This window comes from Gopherus evgoodei, chromosome 9 (genome assembly GCF_007399415.2).
Source record: "Gopherus evgoodei ecotype Sinaloan lineage chromosome 9, rGopEvg1_v1.p, whole genome shotgun sequence".
Taxonomy (NCBI): domain Eukaryota; kingdom Metazoa; phylum Chordata; order Testudines; family Testudinidae; genus Gopherus; species Gopherus evgoodei.
In genome coordinates, this window is record NC_044330.1 from 19,802,704 (window position 1) to 19,821,984 (window position 19,281).

The following is a 19,281-nucleotide window of genomic DNA, read 5'->3' on the forward strand; positions in this document are numbered from 1 at the left end:
GATCGAATTACTCACCATCCTCATGGCGTGGGATCGATGTCCGCGGCTCCCCATGTCGACTCCGCAACTCCGTTGGGGTTGGTGGAGTTCCGGAATCGATATAAGCACTCGCAGGGATCGATATATCGCGTCTAGATGAGACGCGATATATCGATCCCTGAGCAATCGATTGCTACCCGCCGATACGGTGAGTAGTGAAGATGTAGACTGAGATGACTAGAAAATTACTGTACTTGCATGACTGAAATCAAAGTTGCCAGAGATCAGGCTTTGCTGAATAGCATGAATGGAAAAGAATGGGTAGAAATTGAAAAGGAAAGGATTGCACTACATTTCAATGTGGGAAGTCAAATCCCATTTGTTTTGGGGCCAATAATATTTCAGATTAAAGGGCCATTAGGCAGAATGAAAGAGAACCACGCTGGACAGGCTTTCTTCTGAGGGACAGAAAAGGGTCTTCCTCCTGAGCATGACAAATCCAAAGAGAACATGTGGCAGCGGCAGCATCAAAAGTGAATTAACTGCTGTACTTCATGTGTACGAGCACATGCACATGGGTTTCTAGTGTCTTTCAAGTTTAATTTGATACTTTTTATTTCGAAAATTATTTTTCTCCCTTTGGCACTCTACTGTCTTGCTACTTTGCATCTGATGAGGGAATGTGGAACTGTTGGCAGCCTTTTGATAGTTCATGGCGTGCACTGGCCGTGCTTCGGATAATCCACTACTAATGCTGGTGTAAGAATAGGTGAATGTTTCTGTTTCATAAACAGCTGATTTGTGATTCCTGTTCTCTACAGCAGCATAAACACACCCTGGCATGTTATTTAGAAATAAAAAGGGTTGTGAGACCATATTTTTTCTTTTTTTAATAAGCAACATTAATTTCAGGAAAAAAAAATCCAGCAAACATAAACAAATCCCCAAACTATTACCATTTTAAATTACTCGCTCTTAACCACTGAAAAAACCACCCTTTTCTGTTTCTAAGTGACAATATATTTTTCTTGTTTATTTTTGCTGACTCTGTGGTTCTGTTGCTCATTTGGGTCAAGTTAGCAAGTATAAATTGTATTGCTCTTTTCATGAGAGCAAAAAATTTCTGTAAAGGATTTGTCCACCAGAGTAAAGTTTCTCCAGTATCAATTTGCAGTTTTCTTCCATGCATACCTTTTACGTAGCGTATTTAGGGATACATATGAAAACACAGTACTGTGATGTCAACTAAAAATCATGTCAGTAACCAGTTGTAGGAAATATTATCAGAGACATCTTTAACAATCTCTAGCTACACTGCAGAATTTAACAGACAGTCACAAAATACCCCTCCTGACCCTTCATCTCTCTCAAACGATATGGCAGGGAGCCAACACTTGTGCTGAAGGCACCATGAAGATTTATATATGGAAGCAAAAAGTATCTCAGGGTTCAGTTTGCCCCCTTTATATGCCTGATGTAGTTCCCATGGCTAGATTCTGGTTGCTCTTTATGCAGGCACAGAATGAAGAGAGGAGGCAAGGAGCTGCCTATCAACACATATACTTAAAAAAATTAGAATGATACAGAGAAGATTAGCATGGCCCCTGCGCAAGAATGACACGCAAATTCGTGAAGCGTTTATATGCATCCAAAGATGGGAGGGGAAGGAAACTGCTGGAGCCATATCTCCACTCCAGTGTGCTGGCCTGTGGAGCTGGCTAGCCACATGGGTGGGGGAAGAATGCTGCACCCTCACAGGGGATAGCAGTTTGTGAAACACTCACAGCACACCAAGGGAGAAAACTGTGATCTGCCCCCAGTGGACCGCCTGGAGTAGTGAGATTCCATTCTGCTCACCAGTGCAAGGCTCTACCTTAGCTTTATGCATGTAGCTTCATTGATTTAAATAGAACTACTGAGATAGTGAAGCTGTCATCAAGGGGTTACTGGGGGGTTTCAGAGTATGATGGGTCGCACTCATGCTCCATCCCTCTCATTTTCTGTTAGTGGGTGTACTGCTTTCCCCTCTCTGCTCTATTAGGTAGGTGAATAAAACCATGGGTTCCCAGCCTGCAATATTGCAAGTAGAGTGTTTCTCTTATGCACTGAGCAGTCCCAGTACAAAAGCTGACGGAGTCAAGTTCTACTCAAAATGAGAAAGGGTCATTTGAATTTTGAAATTTGCCCTGCTTGAGCTATGCTATGAGGTATGCATAAACTTCTGCCTAAGATTATTACTCTATGATACTATATTAAAAATGAGCAAAACCCTTTTCTGATTGTACAGGAGTGCTTAAACGAGGGCAAACCAAACGTTTGACACAGGGTGCAGTGTGTGTGTGTGTGTGTGTGGAGGATCTGATTCTCATTATTTAGTGTTATATTTATAGTCTCTCTGCTAAGTAGTAATAGTTGTTGGGACATAGTAGACCAGTCCTCTGATGGAGCAGAAATCTGTGAATCTGCTATTTTCTTAGAGTAAGTGGTTTATTTAACATCATATACCCACTCGTCCTTGAACAAAAATGTCCAGAAAGGGCACACAAATGCTGCCTCTTTTAGCTCAAATTCAGTTTCTGGTTCTGAGGAAGCAACTCTGCCGCAAGAAGTGACTCTATAGAAATTAAGTCAGAGACCAAACTTGCATGTGCTTGTAGCAACTGCTCCCCACCCCGCCCCCAAGAAACGACATCACAAATACTTACAACTTCACAGCATTTCTTCAAAAACTGCACACGAGGTACTCAGCACATGAGGTCAAAACAAAGCAAAACAAACCACTCCTCCCAACAAAAGAAAAACAAGAACAAAAAAATAAATAAAACCCTTGTTAGTCTATGTATAACAGCACCATCTTCTGGTGACTACCACCATAATTCATTTTTAGTAAGCAGAAGGTTAATATGGTGGCAAATTGTTTCCAATATAAATTGGTCTATAGTGCTTGATGCTCCTTTAATGTTGTGGAACCAGTTCCCAATGATTCAATGTCTGTAAGATCTTTGCATTTTGCAATCCCTTGAAACAAAGTGATGTTGTTTTTGAGTAATTGATGAAAAAGAGACCCTTTTTTTTTATAATATACTTTTAAGTGTATGTGTGAAGGTATTTAAAGTCTCACTTGTAAGATTCCTTAACATTTCCAGAGAGTGGTGATGTGATTCAGGCCTTATAGATTTACAAAATTGAGCCCTTTTCTTTGAATACATCCAGGGGTGAGAAAATAAATGGAAGACAGATGGGCTCAATCAATAAAGCCTCAGAAAATTGACCTATTCTTTTCTCAAGAGAAAGTACAAACATAAAGGGAATTAACCTGCGCATACTGCTATTTAATGATTCACAGAAACCTTTCCTTAATATACAGCAACATGCTAATATTTGATTTGGCTACAACTTGTGTAACTCCAATTAATGGCATAGAATAAGATAAAATTTTTCACACTGGGGTTACTTTTGACTTTAGGTTCGTTGCCTTGTATTTATACTAGGATACGTGATATCAGAGACAGGCCCGTTATCTTTTGTATGTTGCAAAACAGTTGGGTTTATAAAAAAGATTGAGGTGCTTTGATTCTGAATACTACTACATGAAAAAAACAACAATTCTTTATGAATATCTTTAGTTCATACCTCTTAGGTAAATTTGTGCCCAATTCTTTCAAATGTTTAGTGAGAGACTGTGCATTATGAAGTGTCATTCTGGGACTGAATCTGTCACAGCTTGAGTGAAATATAATATATACATACCATTGATACTAGTGTTTTTTAGCCTGTGGTCTGCAGACTCAAGGGCTCGGCAGACTAAGATTTTCAAAAAGACCCTCACTTGCATTTGAAATTTTGCAGGTGTCCGCAAGTTAAAAAAAAAAGATTGAAACCCACTGTTTTGTACCGATCCTGGGTGCAGTCCTGCAAATAAACAGCAAATAAACATTTGCACAAGATACTCTGAGAGGGGTCACATGAATAAGTCTCTGCAGCATCAGGATCTATATTATTATGTGGATAAATGTGTATAATATTCTATTTATACTATCTATATGTTAGGTAGTGAGACTTTAGTTAAACTTTTTTTTTCCTTTCCTAAATAATTCGATGAATAAAATATAAGGATTTCATTAGGGAAAGATATTTAAGCAAATCCTATCATAATCTACATCTTTTTCCCCCCCAGGACATGAATGAAATATCCAGCTTTATAAGAGGTTCAACACTTGGCTGTCAGCAAAACAACTTAAACTATCCTCCTTTCACTCCCAGTAAGTCTATAGTCTTTAATCATGTGGCAAAAATCCAAGTGTGTGTGAGATACAAGTAATCAGTTATAATGAGATGAGGGAAATTTTTACCACTTTTAAATGTTTTATGTTCTAAACATTCCTAATGACAGAAAAGATGAGTATATAGTATGTTATCCTCAGTAGCTTAGGTACTATTTCCAGAACTCCTGAAGGCAAATGTCTTTTTTCCAGTAAAATGTTTCATCATTCTTCAAATTATTAGCTGCATTTGCTAAAGTAAATGTTGCTATTGCTTTAATTAAGTCAGGCAATAGTATTGATTTTCCTTTATCATTAATAGCTTTAGGCCCGTAAGCATAACTAAACTGGAATTCTAATGTTTTATCAAGCAATAACTTATGTAACCCTGTCGCAGTATCTTGCCAGATCCATTAGTCCAATAATTAAGGGTGAAGTTGTGCAATCTTTCCACATGCTTGTGAGCGATTGCTCACTGGAGTAGTCCCATTGGCATCAGTGCATCTGCTTGTACAAAGAAGCGGTCAGCAAGGTGATGAAGGGCTGCACAATCTAGTACTTAGTACAGAATTTTAGACTCCATTGAAAGTAAAAAATATCTGTTTATTTTTTTCTGATCACACAGGCTCTAATGAAGAGTGGAAAGATTTTGCTCTATCAGAAATACAGTTGTAACCTGTGTGGGCATTTTTCCAGTGCAGTATTTAGGAGGTGGGGAAAATGGGAAAGAAACCAAGAGCAGGGAATGTCTGTACAGAGCTGATTGGCACTTTGCACTCTAGCTGAAGCAAGGGGCAGCACATGGCTGTGCTGCTCTGTGAGCAAGGCCTAGTCTACACTGGGAGTAGGGTGGAGTGTTAATCTAAGATATGCGACTTCAGCTACGAGAATAGCATAGCTGAAGTTGAGGTACCTTAGATTGACTTACTTCGTGACCTCATGGCACGGGATTGACAGCCACTACTCCCTTGTGGACTCCACTTCCACCTCTTGCCCTGGTGGAGTTCCAGAGTCAACAGGGAGCACGTTCAGGGATTGATGTATCGCGTCTAGGCAAGACATAGTACATCAATCTCCGATAGATCGATCCAGCGGGTAGTGTAGACATACCCCAAGGCAGGATCCAGACTGAATCTCTGAGAGCTTACTTCTCCCTCTGTACTGAGGAGGCCACACACCTGTGCTGGAGAAGGAGTAGTAGCTCAGCAGTGGGTCTTCTCTTTGCAGGATTTAGCAAAGCAAATAACCCATGCAGGGAAATAAGGAAGCTCCTTATGCCTCCTTACTCCCCTACACAGGCATGCAATCCAGGTGACAGCTAAGCCCATACTGAGCTACAGTTCTGCAAAATAAAGCAAGATTTAGTAAGAGAAGTGCTGAAAGGCAATGGCTCTGAAGAGAGATGGTGGTTACTATTTAATAGCACCTACAGAAATATGATAATATATTTAATAATTGTATGTCCTGGACAAACGTAATCAGATTATATATCAGGGGTCAGCAACCTTTCAGAAGTGGTGTGCTGAATCTTCATTTATACATTTTAATTTAAGGTTTTGCGTGCTGGTAATACATTTTAACGTTTTTTAGAAGGTGTCTCTGTAAGTTTATAATAAAGAACCAAACTACTGTTATATGTAAAGTAAACAAGGTTTTTAAAATGTTTCAGAAGCTTTATTTAAAATGCAGATCTTACCAGTTTGGTGAGATACTTGCCCTTGCTTTTCCTTGTGGAGTTTTCCAATGTCTGGAACATATTTGGATACTTTAAGCTGCACACAGGCTTCTGAGTGATCAGTTGTTAACCACTCCGAGAGGGACAGAGGACAGATTTCAAGTGTGAAAATACCTGTTCACACAGGTATGTGGATCCAAATGCTGAAAGCATTGCAAACGCAATTTTCTTCAAACAGTTAAATTTCGCTGGCAGGGACGTCCAGCAGGTCAGAATAGAGGCCCCAAGATCTCTCTTGGTAGCTTCAAGTGCGCGCCGCAGATCTACAGACTTTGATTCTGAGCTTTTTAACTGAATGAGCTGCATTTCGAAATCTTCAACACCCATCCGCTGAAATACAGACAAATCCAAGTCGCTTTCATTGAACTTTTAATTAGAAAAGAAGTTATTAGGCCAAATTGCTGGAAATCTTGAAATCTGTCAGAAAATTCTGATTCCAGTTCATGCATGTACTTTCCAGTCTCATCGACATTGACAGTGCAACGTGTCAATAGCTCTTTTATGAGTTGGAAGTAGTGGAAAGAACTGGAAAAAAACTGCTAGTTTCACAGCAAATGCTTTCCAGGCTTCATAAAGATCCAGAACTGTTTGCCCTGCACTCTGGATGGTGTGTATTTGGTTGTCATGGTAATAGAATCTTGTGTTGCTATGGCAACTGAATTAGATTATTAGGGGATAGCCCAGCCAGTTCTGAGTAGCTGTTGGTTAGTTCTGTGTGTGGCAGTAAATGGCTGTTTCAAGATTTACAGCTCTCTGTCTCTCCAGTGATTTCTTCCTAAAACTGGTGCCCCCAGGGATATAACACTGGAGACAGAGATTGAGTTTGTTTAGGTGAGTGGTGATATCAGTTAGAAACGTGAGCTTACGCAGCCATTTGTCATCATCCAGTTCAGGGTAGTTTTGTTCTTTTTCCAACAAAAAGTTTACGAAGTGCACCGAAACCTTGCCACGACTTAGCCACCGAATGTTGTTGTGAAGTGGGATGTCGTTATAAGCACTGTCCATCTCTTCTAGAAGTGCTTGAAATTGTCTGTGAGTCAAAGCAGATCGAGCAACAAGGAAATTCACAATTCACACCACTGTATTCATCACATTATTAAGTTCTGAATTAGAAATTTTAGCCCACAGGTTTCCTTGATGGATGATACAGTGAAATTTGACTGTTGGATGGCCAGTTTGATCTTCAAGTAACTTTACAAATCCTTTATGTTTTCCGACCATGGCAGGAGCACCATCTGTTGTCAGACAAAACGCAAAATATTTTTCTGATGTCAACTCCCCGTAATTCAAAATGGTTTACAAATCTTCCTCCTTTGTTGTGCCATGCAGGGGTTTTAGGCAACAAAGTTCCCCTTGGTTTTCACCGGCAGCACAATGTCTTGCAACAACTGCCAAACGTGGAACATCATTTATATTCACGCTCTCAGCAACTGCAACACTAAACACTGTTGTGTCTTTCAATGCAGTTGTCTGCTTTTCTTTAATGTTTTCTACCATTTCACTTATGCGTCTCTCAACTGTTCTGGCAGAGATGGGCAGTTCTTATATTCTAGATATGATTGTATCTTTATTTGGCAAATCATTGAACAAAATCTCCAAACTGCTGAGAAAAACTTTTTATATATTTCCCATCTGTAAACGGCTTTCTCTTTTTTAGCAATGCACTGTGCAATCTTGTAACTTCCTTCTGTAGTCTGATTTTTACTTACACTTAAGCTTTTCAAAACATTGCTTTGCTTCTCATAGGCTACTACTGCCTTTTTGATTGATTCAGTCTTGTCTGCTTCGTCAAGAAAGGTTTTCTCATGCTTCATTTCAGTATGTCTTCGAACACTTGATGTGCAACAAACACTTTCATAACAGAAAGCGCAAATAACACGGTCCTTCTTTTCAAGAAATCCAAATGCGTCTGTCCAAGCAGGCTGAAAGATCGGACATCTAGCTTTGCTTTCTTAGGAGTTGCCATTTTGTCAAACATTCCCTTCAACTCTCAGTGGGAAAAAAAATGGCGATAGAAGGCAGGCACAAGATCAAATGCAGTGTGGTCTTATAAAAGCAATTTTAATATGAGGGGGCTGAGCTGCACCCCCTCTTGCCTCATGTGCAACCCTCAATGTCCCAGGCTGGGGACAATGGGCACAGCGGGGAGGCTGCAGAGCACTGATCCAAGGCCAGGAGCAGAACCGGGGTGACCTGCGGGGACTCCAGGCAGGAAAGCAGGCTGAGCGAGGCTGGAGATCCCGACCCCGGCTGGCAGGAGGTCAGTGGTTGGAACCCCAGATTGACAGCTGAGCAGGTAGGGCTGAGCAGGGCTGGAGGCCTGGATCCTCTCTGGCAGGGGACCTGTGCTGGAATTCCTACCGGAAGCAAGGTGAGTGGGACCCGCGGCGGGACCCCAGCTGGCAAGGGACCAGCAGAGGGAACCTCAGAGTGGCGACAGGCTGGTTGGTTTAGCTTGCATCACATGCCATCAAAAATTGGCTCACGTGCCACTTTTGGTAGGTTGCCGACCCCTATTGTGCACTAAACTCCACTCTGATACAAAAGCTGAATTTATAGAAGTATTAGAGGTAATAAGTGAATTGTTCTGGGTTCGCATACTGATTGCCATGAGGTATAGGGAGCTCCAAAGCAGAAAAGTACCACAGTTTAAACACAGATGAATAAAGCCAGTGTACCTCAATCTAGCTTAACCTACTGTCATATGATATGATATTGACAATCACCCATTGTTCATTCTTGAAGCACTTTGGTGAATGTAAATATTAAACAAAAAGTGCCCCTCCATTTTGTTATGTATTAAGATAAAAGATTGCAAATATTCAAAATAAATGCGTACTCCAATGTTGTCATATCATTTTCTAAAGGTATTCTCGATGGACTCATGTATTCAAAGACACTTTGCATGGATGCAGTGCAATCTTGGGGAAAACACTATGATGTTCACAGTCTATATGGATATTCCATGACTCTGTCTACTGATAAGTAAGAACTGCTTTCTAATAATTGTTACATAAAGGTACACTAGAGTATGTGGCCTAAAGTTGCAAAAATGATTAGTGATTTTTAGGTACCCACTTTGAAACTCTTTAAAGGAGTCTGATTTTCAGAGATTGTTGAGCATCTGCCTTCTATGGTTTCTGAAGCTGGGCATCCAACGCTAAAGCACCAAAATTCACTAGCCTGTTATAAAAATTTAGGACTATGTGGCCATGTGGACTATGTGGCTTGTAGAATCAGTTAATGGAAGGAAGACCTTGCATTACTATTTAAAGTTCAACTCAAAAAAAAGTCTTAAAATTTACGTTGTCTTTAAAAGTGCTAGTGACCTGCCAACCGTGTTTGAATAATTTTCAAACTTGGTGTAATTTCAAGATTATTTATTTCAATCAAGTTTATTTCTGTTAGAAGAGCAAATAAAACCATGGTTCTGGTCCTGGCTAACACAGCCCACGGGACCACTATCCCGGTACATAAGTGTCTTCACTTCATCCCATTTTGCATCTAAAGTTTCCAGTAAGTCTCACACATCTCCTGCATGACAGGTTCTGAATTGTGGAGTGTTAGAATAGAGGAGCTCTCTCTGTGCTTTGTTCTCTGCTTCTCTAGGCAGTGGGTTTAAAAAAATTATAGGTTCCAACATTTCCTTTCTCCCAAACACTCAAACTGGTAACTAGTTAACGTGTTGGACCCTCAACGGATCTAAATTGGTGCAGTGTCCTGAAGTAAAGCCAGTATATTCCAACTGAATATCTGGCCCAAAGTTCAGTGGGCTAAACAGTTTCAGAAAGAGAGCTTATTTAGAGTGAATATCAGGAGCTCAGCTAAAATACATCTGGCTAACTGGAAATGAAACAACATCCCTGGGCCTTATTATTTTTATGAATTAATGAATTTGAATTGGCAATATGGAAAACAGATAATCTATCAGAGTTCAAGTACATTTACTACGTGGTATTAATTCCAGTTTCATTTAATTTTCAGAGCTATACAAGCTGTTTTTCCTGGAAAAAGAAGCCTTACTATTTCTAGGTCTACTTTTGCTGGATCAGGCAAATACACAGGACATTGGCTAGGGGATAATGCTGCTACATGGAATGATCTGAGATGGGCGATACCAGGAATACTGGAATTTAACCTCTTTGGGATACCTTATGTATGTCATAGTTATTTGGCATCACCTTTCAAAGCAACAGATTAAGAATTAACAATGCAATCTTTTCATATGGTTGCCTGCTATCTAATCAAAACCAATATAAATAATGACCTTGTTCTTTAAAACATAAATAGTCATTGGCAGAAGTCCAGAAAAAACAAACAAGAAACTCTCATCCCCCATGCACAGCTTTAGACAATTGGCTGGATTATTTATGGGGCTGTTGATGACCTCTGAAGTATCAGGTATAGGCCACTCCCATAGCTGGGTTTCTGACTAGATGGAATTATGGTGTGATCGAGTGTACTATGTCCTATGTTTCAAGCTATCTGTCACCCTTTATTATTGTTTTATCTTAAGTGATTAGCTCTACGAGCTGACATTATACAGTGTTTTCCCACTGCCAATGCAATCGAATAGGATTGCTCATTTATAAATGAATCAAATGGCCAAATTCCATCTTCAGGATTTGCATTTCTGTGATTGTACTGTGCTGCCATCTTGCAGATTGCTTAATGTTATTTATTTCTTAATCATTTATTTATGGTAGCGCCCCCTGTGTGTTAATGTTTTCCAAACATTCACAAGTGGTGCTCCAAGGATCTCGTGATCTAAGGATAACAAGATGGAGTTTAGGGAGAAGGAGAATCATAATAGCCAATTTAGATACAACAAGTCAACTTCATTCACTGTAAGCTGACCCATGTGACTACAGATTGCACAGTAAAGCCCTATATGTGCATGTACAAAACAAAAATACTCAAATTAATGTATTTAACACCAAGTCATTCCTTTCCCCATCATGCCACTCTCTTCCCTTGTAACTTCCCGCTAGTCCCTTCTGATGAACCTTTCACACTGAAATAGGAAAAAGAAGGTGTTTTTTTTTAAAAGGTGGACAAATTTCAGAAATGATGTGCAAGGTTGAGCCCTTTACACTCAGGTGGGCTCCATCAGAGCTACTTGGAAAAATACTTTGTATTATTGCTACCAGTGTGCTAAAGAATGTAAGGGGTCGTCTACATGGCCTTGCGCTGTGGTACACTGGAGGTGTGAATTGCAGTGCACACTAAAATGTTTCACTGAAAGTGCCCTGTGTAGACTCTTGAGAGAACTAAAAAGTACCCAGTTTGTGTTAACATGGTCCTGTTTGAAATGGGGCTTAAGTTTCTTTATTACATTATAACATTTGGCATATAAACTTAAAATCAATTTTAAAAGAAACTTTGAAAAATATTAGAGCATTTTTTAAAAAAAGGAGATATACCTGACGTTCCCCCCTTCAAATAATAATCTTTGATAATGTCTCTGTGTTATTCAGAACAGAAGCCATTGACAGCTTTGGGTCTGAGTGAAATTAGATCTGAAAGAAGAAAAGTGTCAGGGGGAAATATGCTGAACACCTCTCTCAGCCTGCCTATTGTGGCAATTAAGGATATGTTGATTATTCACTGGAAATGTTTCCTTTCACTTTGTATATCATCTTTGTAAGACTGGTAGTATGCCAATTAAAAATATGTGTGTTGTATAATACATATAGGGTATATACAGCATTTTGATACACATACTACTTGTGTATAATTTTTTAGATTGGTGCAGATATTTGTGGTTTCTTTGATAATGTCACAGAAGAACTTTGCAGACGATGGATGCAAGTTGGAGCATTTTATCCATTTTGCAGAAATCACAATGCTGAAAATTACGCGGTAGGTTACAAATACTCTTAAAGTTCCTTAAAGATATCCTTACATTACCAATTTCCTACTACTGTTCTATCAATGAACTTACAAGTAGACTACTAGCACAAAAGAACTGGAACAAATCCACTGTAATGTAATTATTTCTGTTGTCCTTAGTTAATATTTACTCAGTCATTGAAACAACTGCTGTCCTACTGGCATAGTGTAGACATTCTGTCTCCTGCATTCTAATACTCTGTTCAATCAGGTTTTCTGGTCGAAGTGAGCTATATAGTTCACTGCATTGTAACTGATATTTTACATTCTTAGGCGGTCTTAATGAAATTCTAACTCCAAAAGAGTCATCTCCATTGGAAATAATTGTACATACTGTGTCAGGTTCACCACTGGCATCAGCAGCTGCAACCTCATTGTGTCACTGTTCATGTGGACTCCAATGGAGTTGCAGCTGCTTATAGTGGATTTGGCCTACAGTGTTTGCCAGAACACATTTCCTTCCTCATGACAACAATAACAATCCAACCTTTATTTTCAGCCTCAGGATCCGGCTGTATTTGGGGCAGATTCTGTTTTGGTGAGATCATCGAAGAACTACTTGAACATTCGATACACTTTACTGCCCTACCTCTATACCCTTTTTTACAAAGCTCATACGCAAGGAGACACAGTAGTAAGACCACTTCTTCATGAGTAAGTTCACTGATCAAAATATGCATAAACAGTATTTTTTGTGGGAAAGAGGGAATTCAATAGGGCAGAGTTTGATGCTATTGTATACATCATATTTATACACATTTATAATACAATAGCTTTTTAAAAATATCAATCATAAATAACATCTGGCTTCCTAAATTATTATAGTTTGCTCTAACACCTGCTGTGAATGGTATGAAATGTCAGTGGTAAATAAATAAATGACTTTTTGGCATGCTGCACATTCTAGAAGTTGCATGTCCTAGCTCTTAAACTCTTTGAACAAACTATTTCTAAACAGGAAATATATGAAAAATACATTTATAAACTAAATAAGGAAACACAGGAATGTATTTCTGGCATTGTCTGATTTTCTTCATACGGAAATAAAAACAAGCTATAGTGCTATAAATTTCCAGTTATCAGTGTTGCCATTCTTCTGTGTTGATTCCAGGCAATGTTGTGTTACCCATGGCAATAATCAAACAAACAAAATAAATTCTGCTACTTTCTCTATCTTTTAGGTTCTATTCAGATGAAGCAACGTGGGCTATTGATCGACAGTTCTTGTGGGGCCCTGGTCTTCTCATCACTCCTGTACTGGACCCAGTATGTTAGATTTTAATATATAATCAATCTTTGAACTCTTTGTTGAGCGCTGATATTCATATTATTTAGGACTCAATTTTGCCCCTAATCATCACTGTGTATCTCTAAAATTTATAACCGCTAATACAATGGAGGACACCCTTGTCTTTACATTAGACCATTTGTCTGCTTGGATTCTTCTATGCTGCAAAGAATACATCTGACTTCTGGCTGTTCTTCTTATAGCTGATAGCAGATCTCCAAAAAGATGGTTTAACCAAAGTGGATAGGTTTACCAACATACACATGTTGACCAGATAATTTCATCAAGTAACCAGTGAACCATGACCTAGCAGAGCAAACATCAGTTATAGCTAAACTAATGCAGAAACACTTATGAATGTGACCATTCACAAGCAGGTAGATAAGAGGGAGAGGACATGATACAATTATTTGTCAAGCCATGTTTCTAAAATTCACAAGCATCTTCTCTTCATCTCTTTGTAATTTCACTGGAGAACACCAAGATCGTGGATTATTCCTATTGCAGTGATGACCCTCATTAATTCAAAATTTCCCCTTTGGCCCTCAGTCTCACATATGCAATCACATTTTTCAAGCTCTATCAATATATTTGTTAAATGTACAAAACAAGGCATATCTGAAAAGAAATATCTGGAACAAAGTAACACAAAAGGAGATTTGGGGGTAATTGTAAATATCAAATAAGACATGAGTTTGCAACATGATATGATATCAAAATGAGCCAGTGTGATTTCTGGGCTGCATATCACACAGAAGTATCATATCATGGAGCAGTGAGGTAATAGTCCCTCTATGGTTCTGATGTGACTTTGCTAGGATTATTATATGCATTTATGCGTACCTCCATTCTACTAACATTTTCACAAGTTGGTGGGATTCAGAGAAAAGCAACATTGATTAGGAGCGTAGAAGGACTGATTTGTGAAGAAAAGTGAAAAGCAAGAGCTGTGCATAGCTTAGCTAAACAACATTTAAAAGGAACTATGATGATAGTCTACAAACATCTGAAAGTGTAGATACCCCCCAAAAGAATTATTTAGTTTGGTACAAGGGGATATGACTAGGAGAAATGGGATTAAAAAAAGGAAGAATTGAGGCTAAATATCAGGAAAAATTTCTGATAGTGACAACTACTGGATTGTGGGACAATCTACAAGGAACATGACAGAAGCCTCATTGCATGACACATTTAAAATGAGACCAGATGGATCAGTAATAAGCCTACTTAAGGGCATAAATCTTCATTGCACATGGATGAACAAGGACATTTTTTTTCTATTCTAACTTCTGTGATACTGGGGGAAAAAGTCTTATACGTTGACTAGACCATTGTAGAGAGAGGTCCTTCTTCGTAAACAAAAATCAGGACAAATATAATTGAAATTCTCTTGTCAGCTTGAAATTGTCACTTTGGAAATGTTGCTTTACTTGCTCTTTGATTTGTCTTCAAATATGAAAGATGTTTCTTTATTCTCATTTCAGGGTGTGGAAACAGTGACTGCATATATTCCTGATGCAGTATGGTATGACTATGAAACAGTAAGTAAATGCATATAATAATGCTGGGCTGAGTCCATGTCTGTGTGTTCTTCTCGACATTGTCCTCTATGGGATGGGTTGTGATTGTTAGACCTGATAGAGGAGATAAACATGAAGGAAGCCGAAAGTTGAGAGAGAGAGAGAAGGGAGGAATGGAGGAGAAGATAGGAGAGAGATAATTAAGAGAAGAGGAATAGATAGAGAAAAAAGAGAAGAGAGTTTGTAACAAATGTTAAGCAAGGTTTATGTTTCTTCTACATTCTGTACAGTGCTGTTAACACCAACATCAGTAAATAAATAGTAAAATATAATACTTGCAGTCTCTTATGAGCATTCAAACACTGGCATGATATTCTTATTTCTAAAGAAATTAAGTTCACTACTTCTGTGCCAATTCTTCTGCCTGTTGGCTGGAGAAGGAAGGTAAGATTCTACCTTGTGCCTGATACAGGACAGTGTCTACTTTCAGCCTTCCAAGATGAATTGGCCTTTCTTTGTGTGTTGATCGTGCTGGAATCAAAAAGTAAACGTTTTTTGTTTGGTGGTGTAATCTAGGGTGATTTTCTGTGATAGTAGGCAGATAGTGTCTGAATAGACATTCATGTATTATAACTGGAATGGAAGCTCAGGATGTGAGAAACCATTCTCTGTAGTGAGTAATGTAAAATATCCATTTTCTCTTCCATTCCCATAAATTAGGGTGGAAGAGTAGTATGGAGAAAACAACAAGCAGAGATGTATCTCCCAGCAGACAAACTAGGACTTCATCTGAGAGGAGGCTACATTTTTCCTATTCAGCAACCAGCTAATACAACATTGTACAGGTACATTTTAAGGCTGAGCACTCTGATCACACTACTCTGTAATGTGATTTCAGGAGTGGGCTCAGAATTGTCAGATTTCAGACCATTGGGTGTATCATACGGGAATGTCTGAAGTCAATTGCATCCGACGCTCTTTAGTCAGGCTAAAGTCCCACTGTAGCCAGGGGTGCAGGGTCACTACTTCAGTGGTATTTGGATCAGGTCCTGAAGCTCTACAGTCAAATATATGGCCCAGTTTGCTTGTCAGTTTGCACACACAGGGTTAAATTATAGCTTTGTCACAAGTCCTGAGTAAGAGTCAACGTGCCCAAGGAACAGACTAGGAACCAGACTAAGACACAGACTCTCAATCTGATCTCTGGGTCCCCCTTTGCTCCAGAGAAGTGGGGGTAAGTAGTCTGCACCAATGTGTCCCTCTCCCTACTAGCCCATATGTGTGATTAGCAGCACTGTGGCAAATACCATTGTCCATCTCTACTACTGATGAAAGGGATGCTCCCTTGTTGCCCTGTGTGAATATGAAGGATGAGTTGCTCAGGCTGATTACTGCCTGTGGGACAAAGTGTGGATGCTAGACCAAATTCCTTTCTCAGTGTATATCTGGAATAACAGATTGATACCCATGTAATTAGGAGGAAAAAATGGCCTGTTGGGTTTAGTATTTAAACTTTGAGATTGGTAATAGCTGAAAGCATTGACATACTTTCATGATTAATGAAATAATACAATTACTGGTTAATCACATGTTAATTTTGTGTAATAATTTTTAGTCCTGCCACACATTTTCATCCATTTCCCTGAAAATGAAAGGCAATTTCTCCAGGTGAAAAGTAGCTTAGGGAAAATCTGTTCTGTTGTGAAATTATTAAAATCTCTCGCCAAAATACGGTGAAAGGAAATCTGCAAAATTTTGCAAACACAAACCTCAGTTTTTAACATGAAGATTTTGGAAATGAAAATTAGTAGTCAATATTTTTTCAAGATGTATCAATATAAACAACGTCTAGATATCATTTATGCTCTTCAGAGAAAGTCTTTCATTTTACAGCCGCAAGAATTCGATGGGACTTATAATTGCATTAGATGACAATAAAGAAGCAGCTGGAGATTTATTCTGGGATGATGGAGAATCTAGAGGTAGGCACATTAGATACCTGTAACATTTGCAGTATTAGTATATTTGAAAATAATAATCCTAATTTTTTCATTGGTTTCATGGATGAAGAATTTTACATTATGCAAATTAGTGGTATACTTACAAATTATAAATGTTACAATCAGGGGGCCCAGTCTTGCAAATTCTTACTCACTTGAATAGTTCAGTGGGACATTAGTGAGGGTTTGGGAATGCAACTTCAAGTGGAGGAAATGTAATGTTCTGTTCACAGAAGGGACTGAAAGGCTTGTTAGAATTGTTGTTTGCTTGTTAATATGAAAAAAAAGAGGCTCATGTTAACCTTTAAAAAAGTCCAAAGTTGTACACCATATTACTGACATATTTTTAATACACTGAATTCTGCTCTCAAATTTGCTGTTGTAAATCCAGATTAATTCCAGTGGATGCAAAGCTATCTTGGATATGTCTACACATGCTACAGTCACACATCTGAATCACTGTGAACATACCCTTAGATGTGGGCATAAATACAGACAGGGATAAAGTTGGGTGCTAAAAGTGAGGTCTAAATCCATGGTCAAAAGTGTGTCTAAATCCACAAACAAACAAACAAACATTTCATGACTGATCATGTCAATAAACCTTATTGCCTTCTAGAGTTGTTGCTGTATTGTTGTTGCAGCACATGTAGCCACCAATCTAAGATGAGATTCCAGCTGTTCTGGATACTGTACACATACAAACCAAAAAATAGGAGGATCTAAGTGCACCTATGTAGCAGGATTTTGTTTAATAAATTTAATCAAAATAATTTATAAATATATTCATTTCTATCACATGTCCAACTTAGCTAAATAAAATATCCGAGTTTCATCCCTTTAAAATACCATAGTTAGTGATGGTAAGGTTGAGATTAAAGCTAATTTGGAAAATAAAGGGAGTTTGGACTTTGAATTATAAAATAACTGGCTGTGATTTCTACAGGCACCTAAGAAGTTATGCACCCAAATTCCGTTGAAATTTACTGGGATCTGGGCACCTAAATCCTTTGTTTGACAATTCCAGCCTTTGTCCTTTTTATTTTACCTTTGTTAGACAAACCAGCAAGCAGTTTAAATATTTATTCCAAAATGACTTCCTGAAGACCTTTTATTTCACACTCAAGCTTTTATTAAAAAAAAGATTTAAGGACCTGTATGTGATGGTCTTTATTGTTTGTTTGTAACCCATTGTAGCACCTTATTAAAAAAGCTAAGAGTTTGGTTTATGGCATATGCCCATTAAAACTAACGTATTTCAAGAATACTTGGTTTTCAGGAAATTCTGACCTTGCATTTTTAATCTAACAATCTCATGCTATCCATAGAGAGAAGGGAATAGAAAAAGAAATTGAGCATGATTTAACCATGCTGGATGGGTTTAAGAAGGAATTTAAGAAGAAATGTCTCAACAATGAGGGCTTATGCATAAAGAAGATGGTCAAAGCTCCACCATGACCATGACATAGATTACACTATGTCATTCCATTAATGTTTCATCTGTAGTCCTGCAAAATATGGCCCTGAACTTGTGCATTTGAGTGTCTTTATACACAAGTCTCACAGTGAAATAGAACTTCTCTTGTGCATAAATGTTTTCAGGACTAAGATCTAAAGGTGGTGGGATTAAAGGATTACTTGTGTTAACTGTTCTGATTTCTGTCTATGATTCTGTAAGATACTGACTGTCTAAAATTGAAATTCATTCTAACCTCTATGTTCAGATATACACATCTTTTGATCACTAAAACTGTTAAATAGATCATCATTGACCTCTACAAATGTGTTCAAGTTGGAGAACTCTGAGAAAATTTAAATATAGTCTCCCTAACAAGCCTATCTGTAAAAAGATTCTGGGATTCTGCTACTGTTCCCCTGTCATCAACTCACCTGTTTACAGATCAGTTTTTCATTGAGAGAGAGATGGGAGAGGTCCCAAAATGGTCCACACTAACCCTAAACTTCTCAGTAAGTGGTAGACCTAATTGTGAAGAAAGACCTAATTGTAAGGAAATACCAGTGGTAGACCTAATTGTGAGATGCTGCCTATCTGATTCTCCTGTTGTGGGACACCTGGCTGACTACATCATCCTAACTTCTCTCTCAGTCCCAATTCCAAGGTGCTGCCATTGTACTAAGGAATCTGCCTTCATCCACGTACTTTAGCTGTGAAGGACTTGGACTCTTTTCTGGGTTTTCACTGCTATTCCTTTAAAGTATAAAGTGCCCAGTCTACAATTCCCTACGATCACATTGTACTCTGTAAATCTTAACTCAGAATATTGAGTCTATCTGTCCTGATATTGAAGAACTGGGGTATTTAAGGGGAAGTTATTTCACTACCTCAAGTTGGAGGGCACCAAGCTAGCTGGATTCCAAAAAGTGGGGCTGCCAGGGCCGGTGCTACCATTTAGGTGGACTAGGCGGTTGCCTAGGGCACCAGGATTTGGGGGCTCCAAAAAGCAATGCCCTCCAATTTTTTTTTAAGTGTTTGAGCGGCTGCTGCCCTGGGAGGGAGAGGGAGTCTGAGCTGCCACCAGCAGTCCAGGGATTCCTCTGGGTCAGCGTGCCACTGCCGGCAGCCCAGGGGTTCCCCTGAGTCAGC

The 19,281-nt window shown here is 38.8% G+C and overlaps 1 protein-coding gene and 1 non-coding gene across 2 annotated transcripts in view; both read left to right on the top strand.

Moving 5' to 3' along the window:
- The window catches only part of LOC115657624 (maltase-glucoamylase, intestinal-like), a 181,572-nt gene that overhangs the window by 47,356 nt on the left and 114,935 nt on the right, over window positions 1-19,281 (top strand). The window contains exons 14-22 of the mRNA XM_030575679.1: window positions 4,157-4,241; window positions 8,844-8,961; window positions 9,961-10,132; window positions 11,722-11,838; window positions 12,368-12,522; window positions 13,050-13,134; window positions 14,641-14,697; window positions 15,397-15,521; window positions 16,570-16,658. Coding sequence (XP_030431539.1) covers window positions 4,157-4,241; window positions 8,844-8,961; window positions 9,961-10,132; window positions 11,722-11,838; window positions 12,368-12,522; window positions 13,050-13,134; window positions 14,641-14,697; window positions 15,397-15,521; window positions 16,570-16,658 — 1,003 coding nt within the window. The remainder of the gene's footprint in view (window positions 1-4,156; window positions 4,242-8,843; window positions 8,962-9,960; window positions 10,133-11,721; window positions 11,839-12,367; window positions 12,523-13,049; window positions 13,135-14,640; window positions 14,698-15,396; window positions 15,522-16,569; window positions 16,659-19,281) is intronic.
- Window positions 1,527-1,628, top strand: LOC115658141. The gene has a single exon (XR_004002175.1). It is a non-coding gene; the product is annotated as a U6 spliceosomal RNA (small nuclear RNA).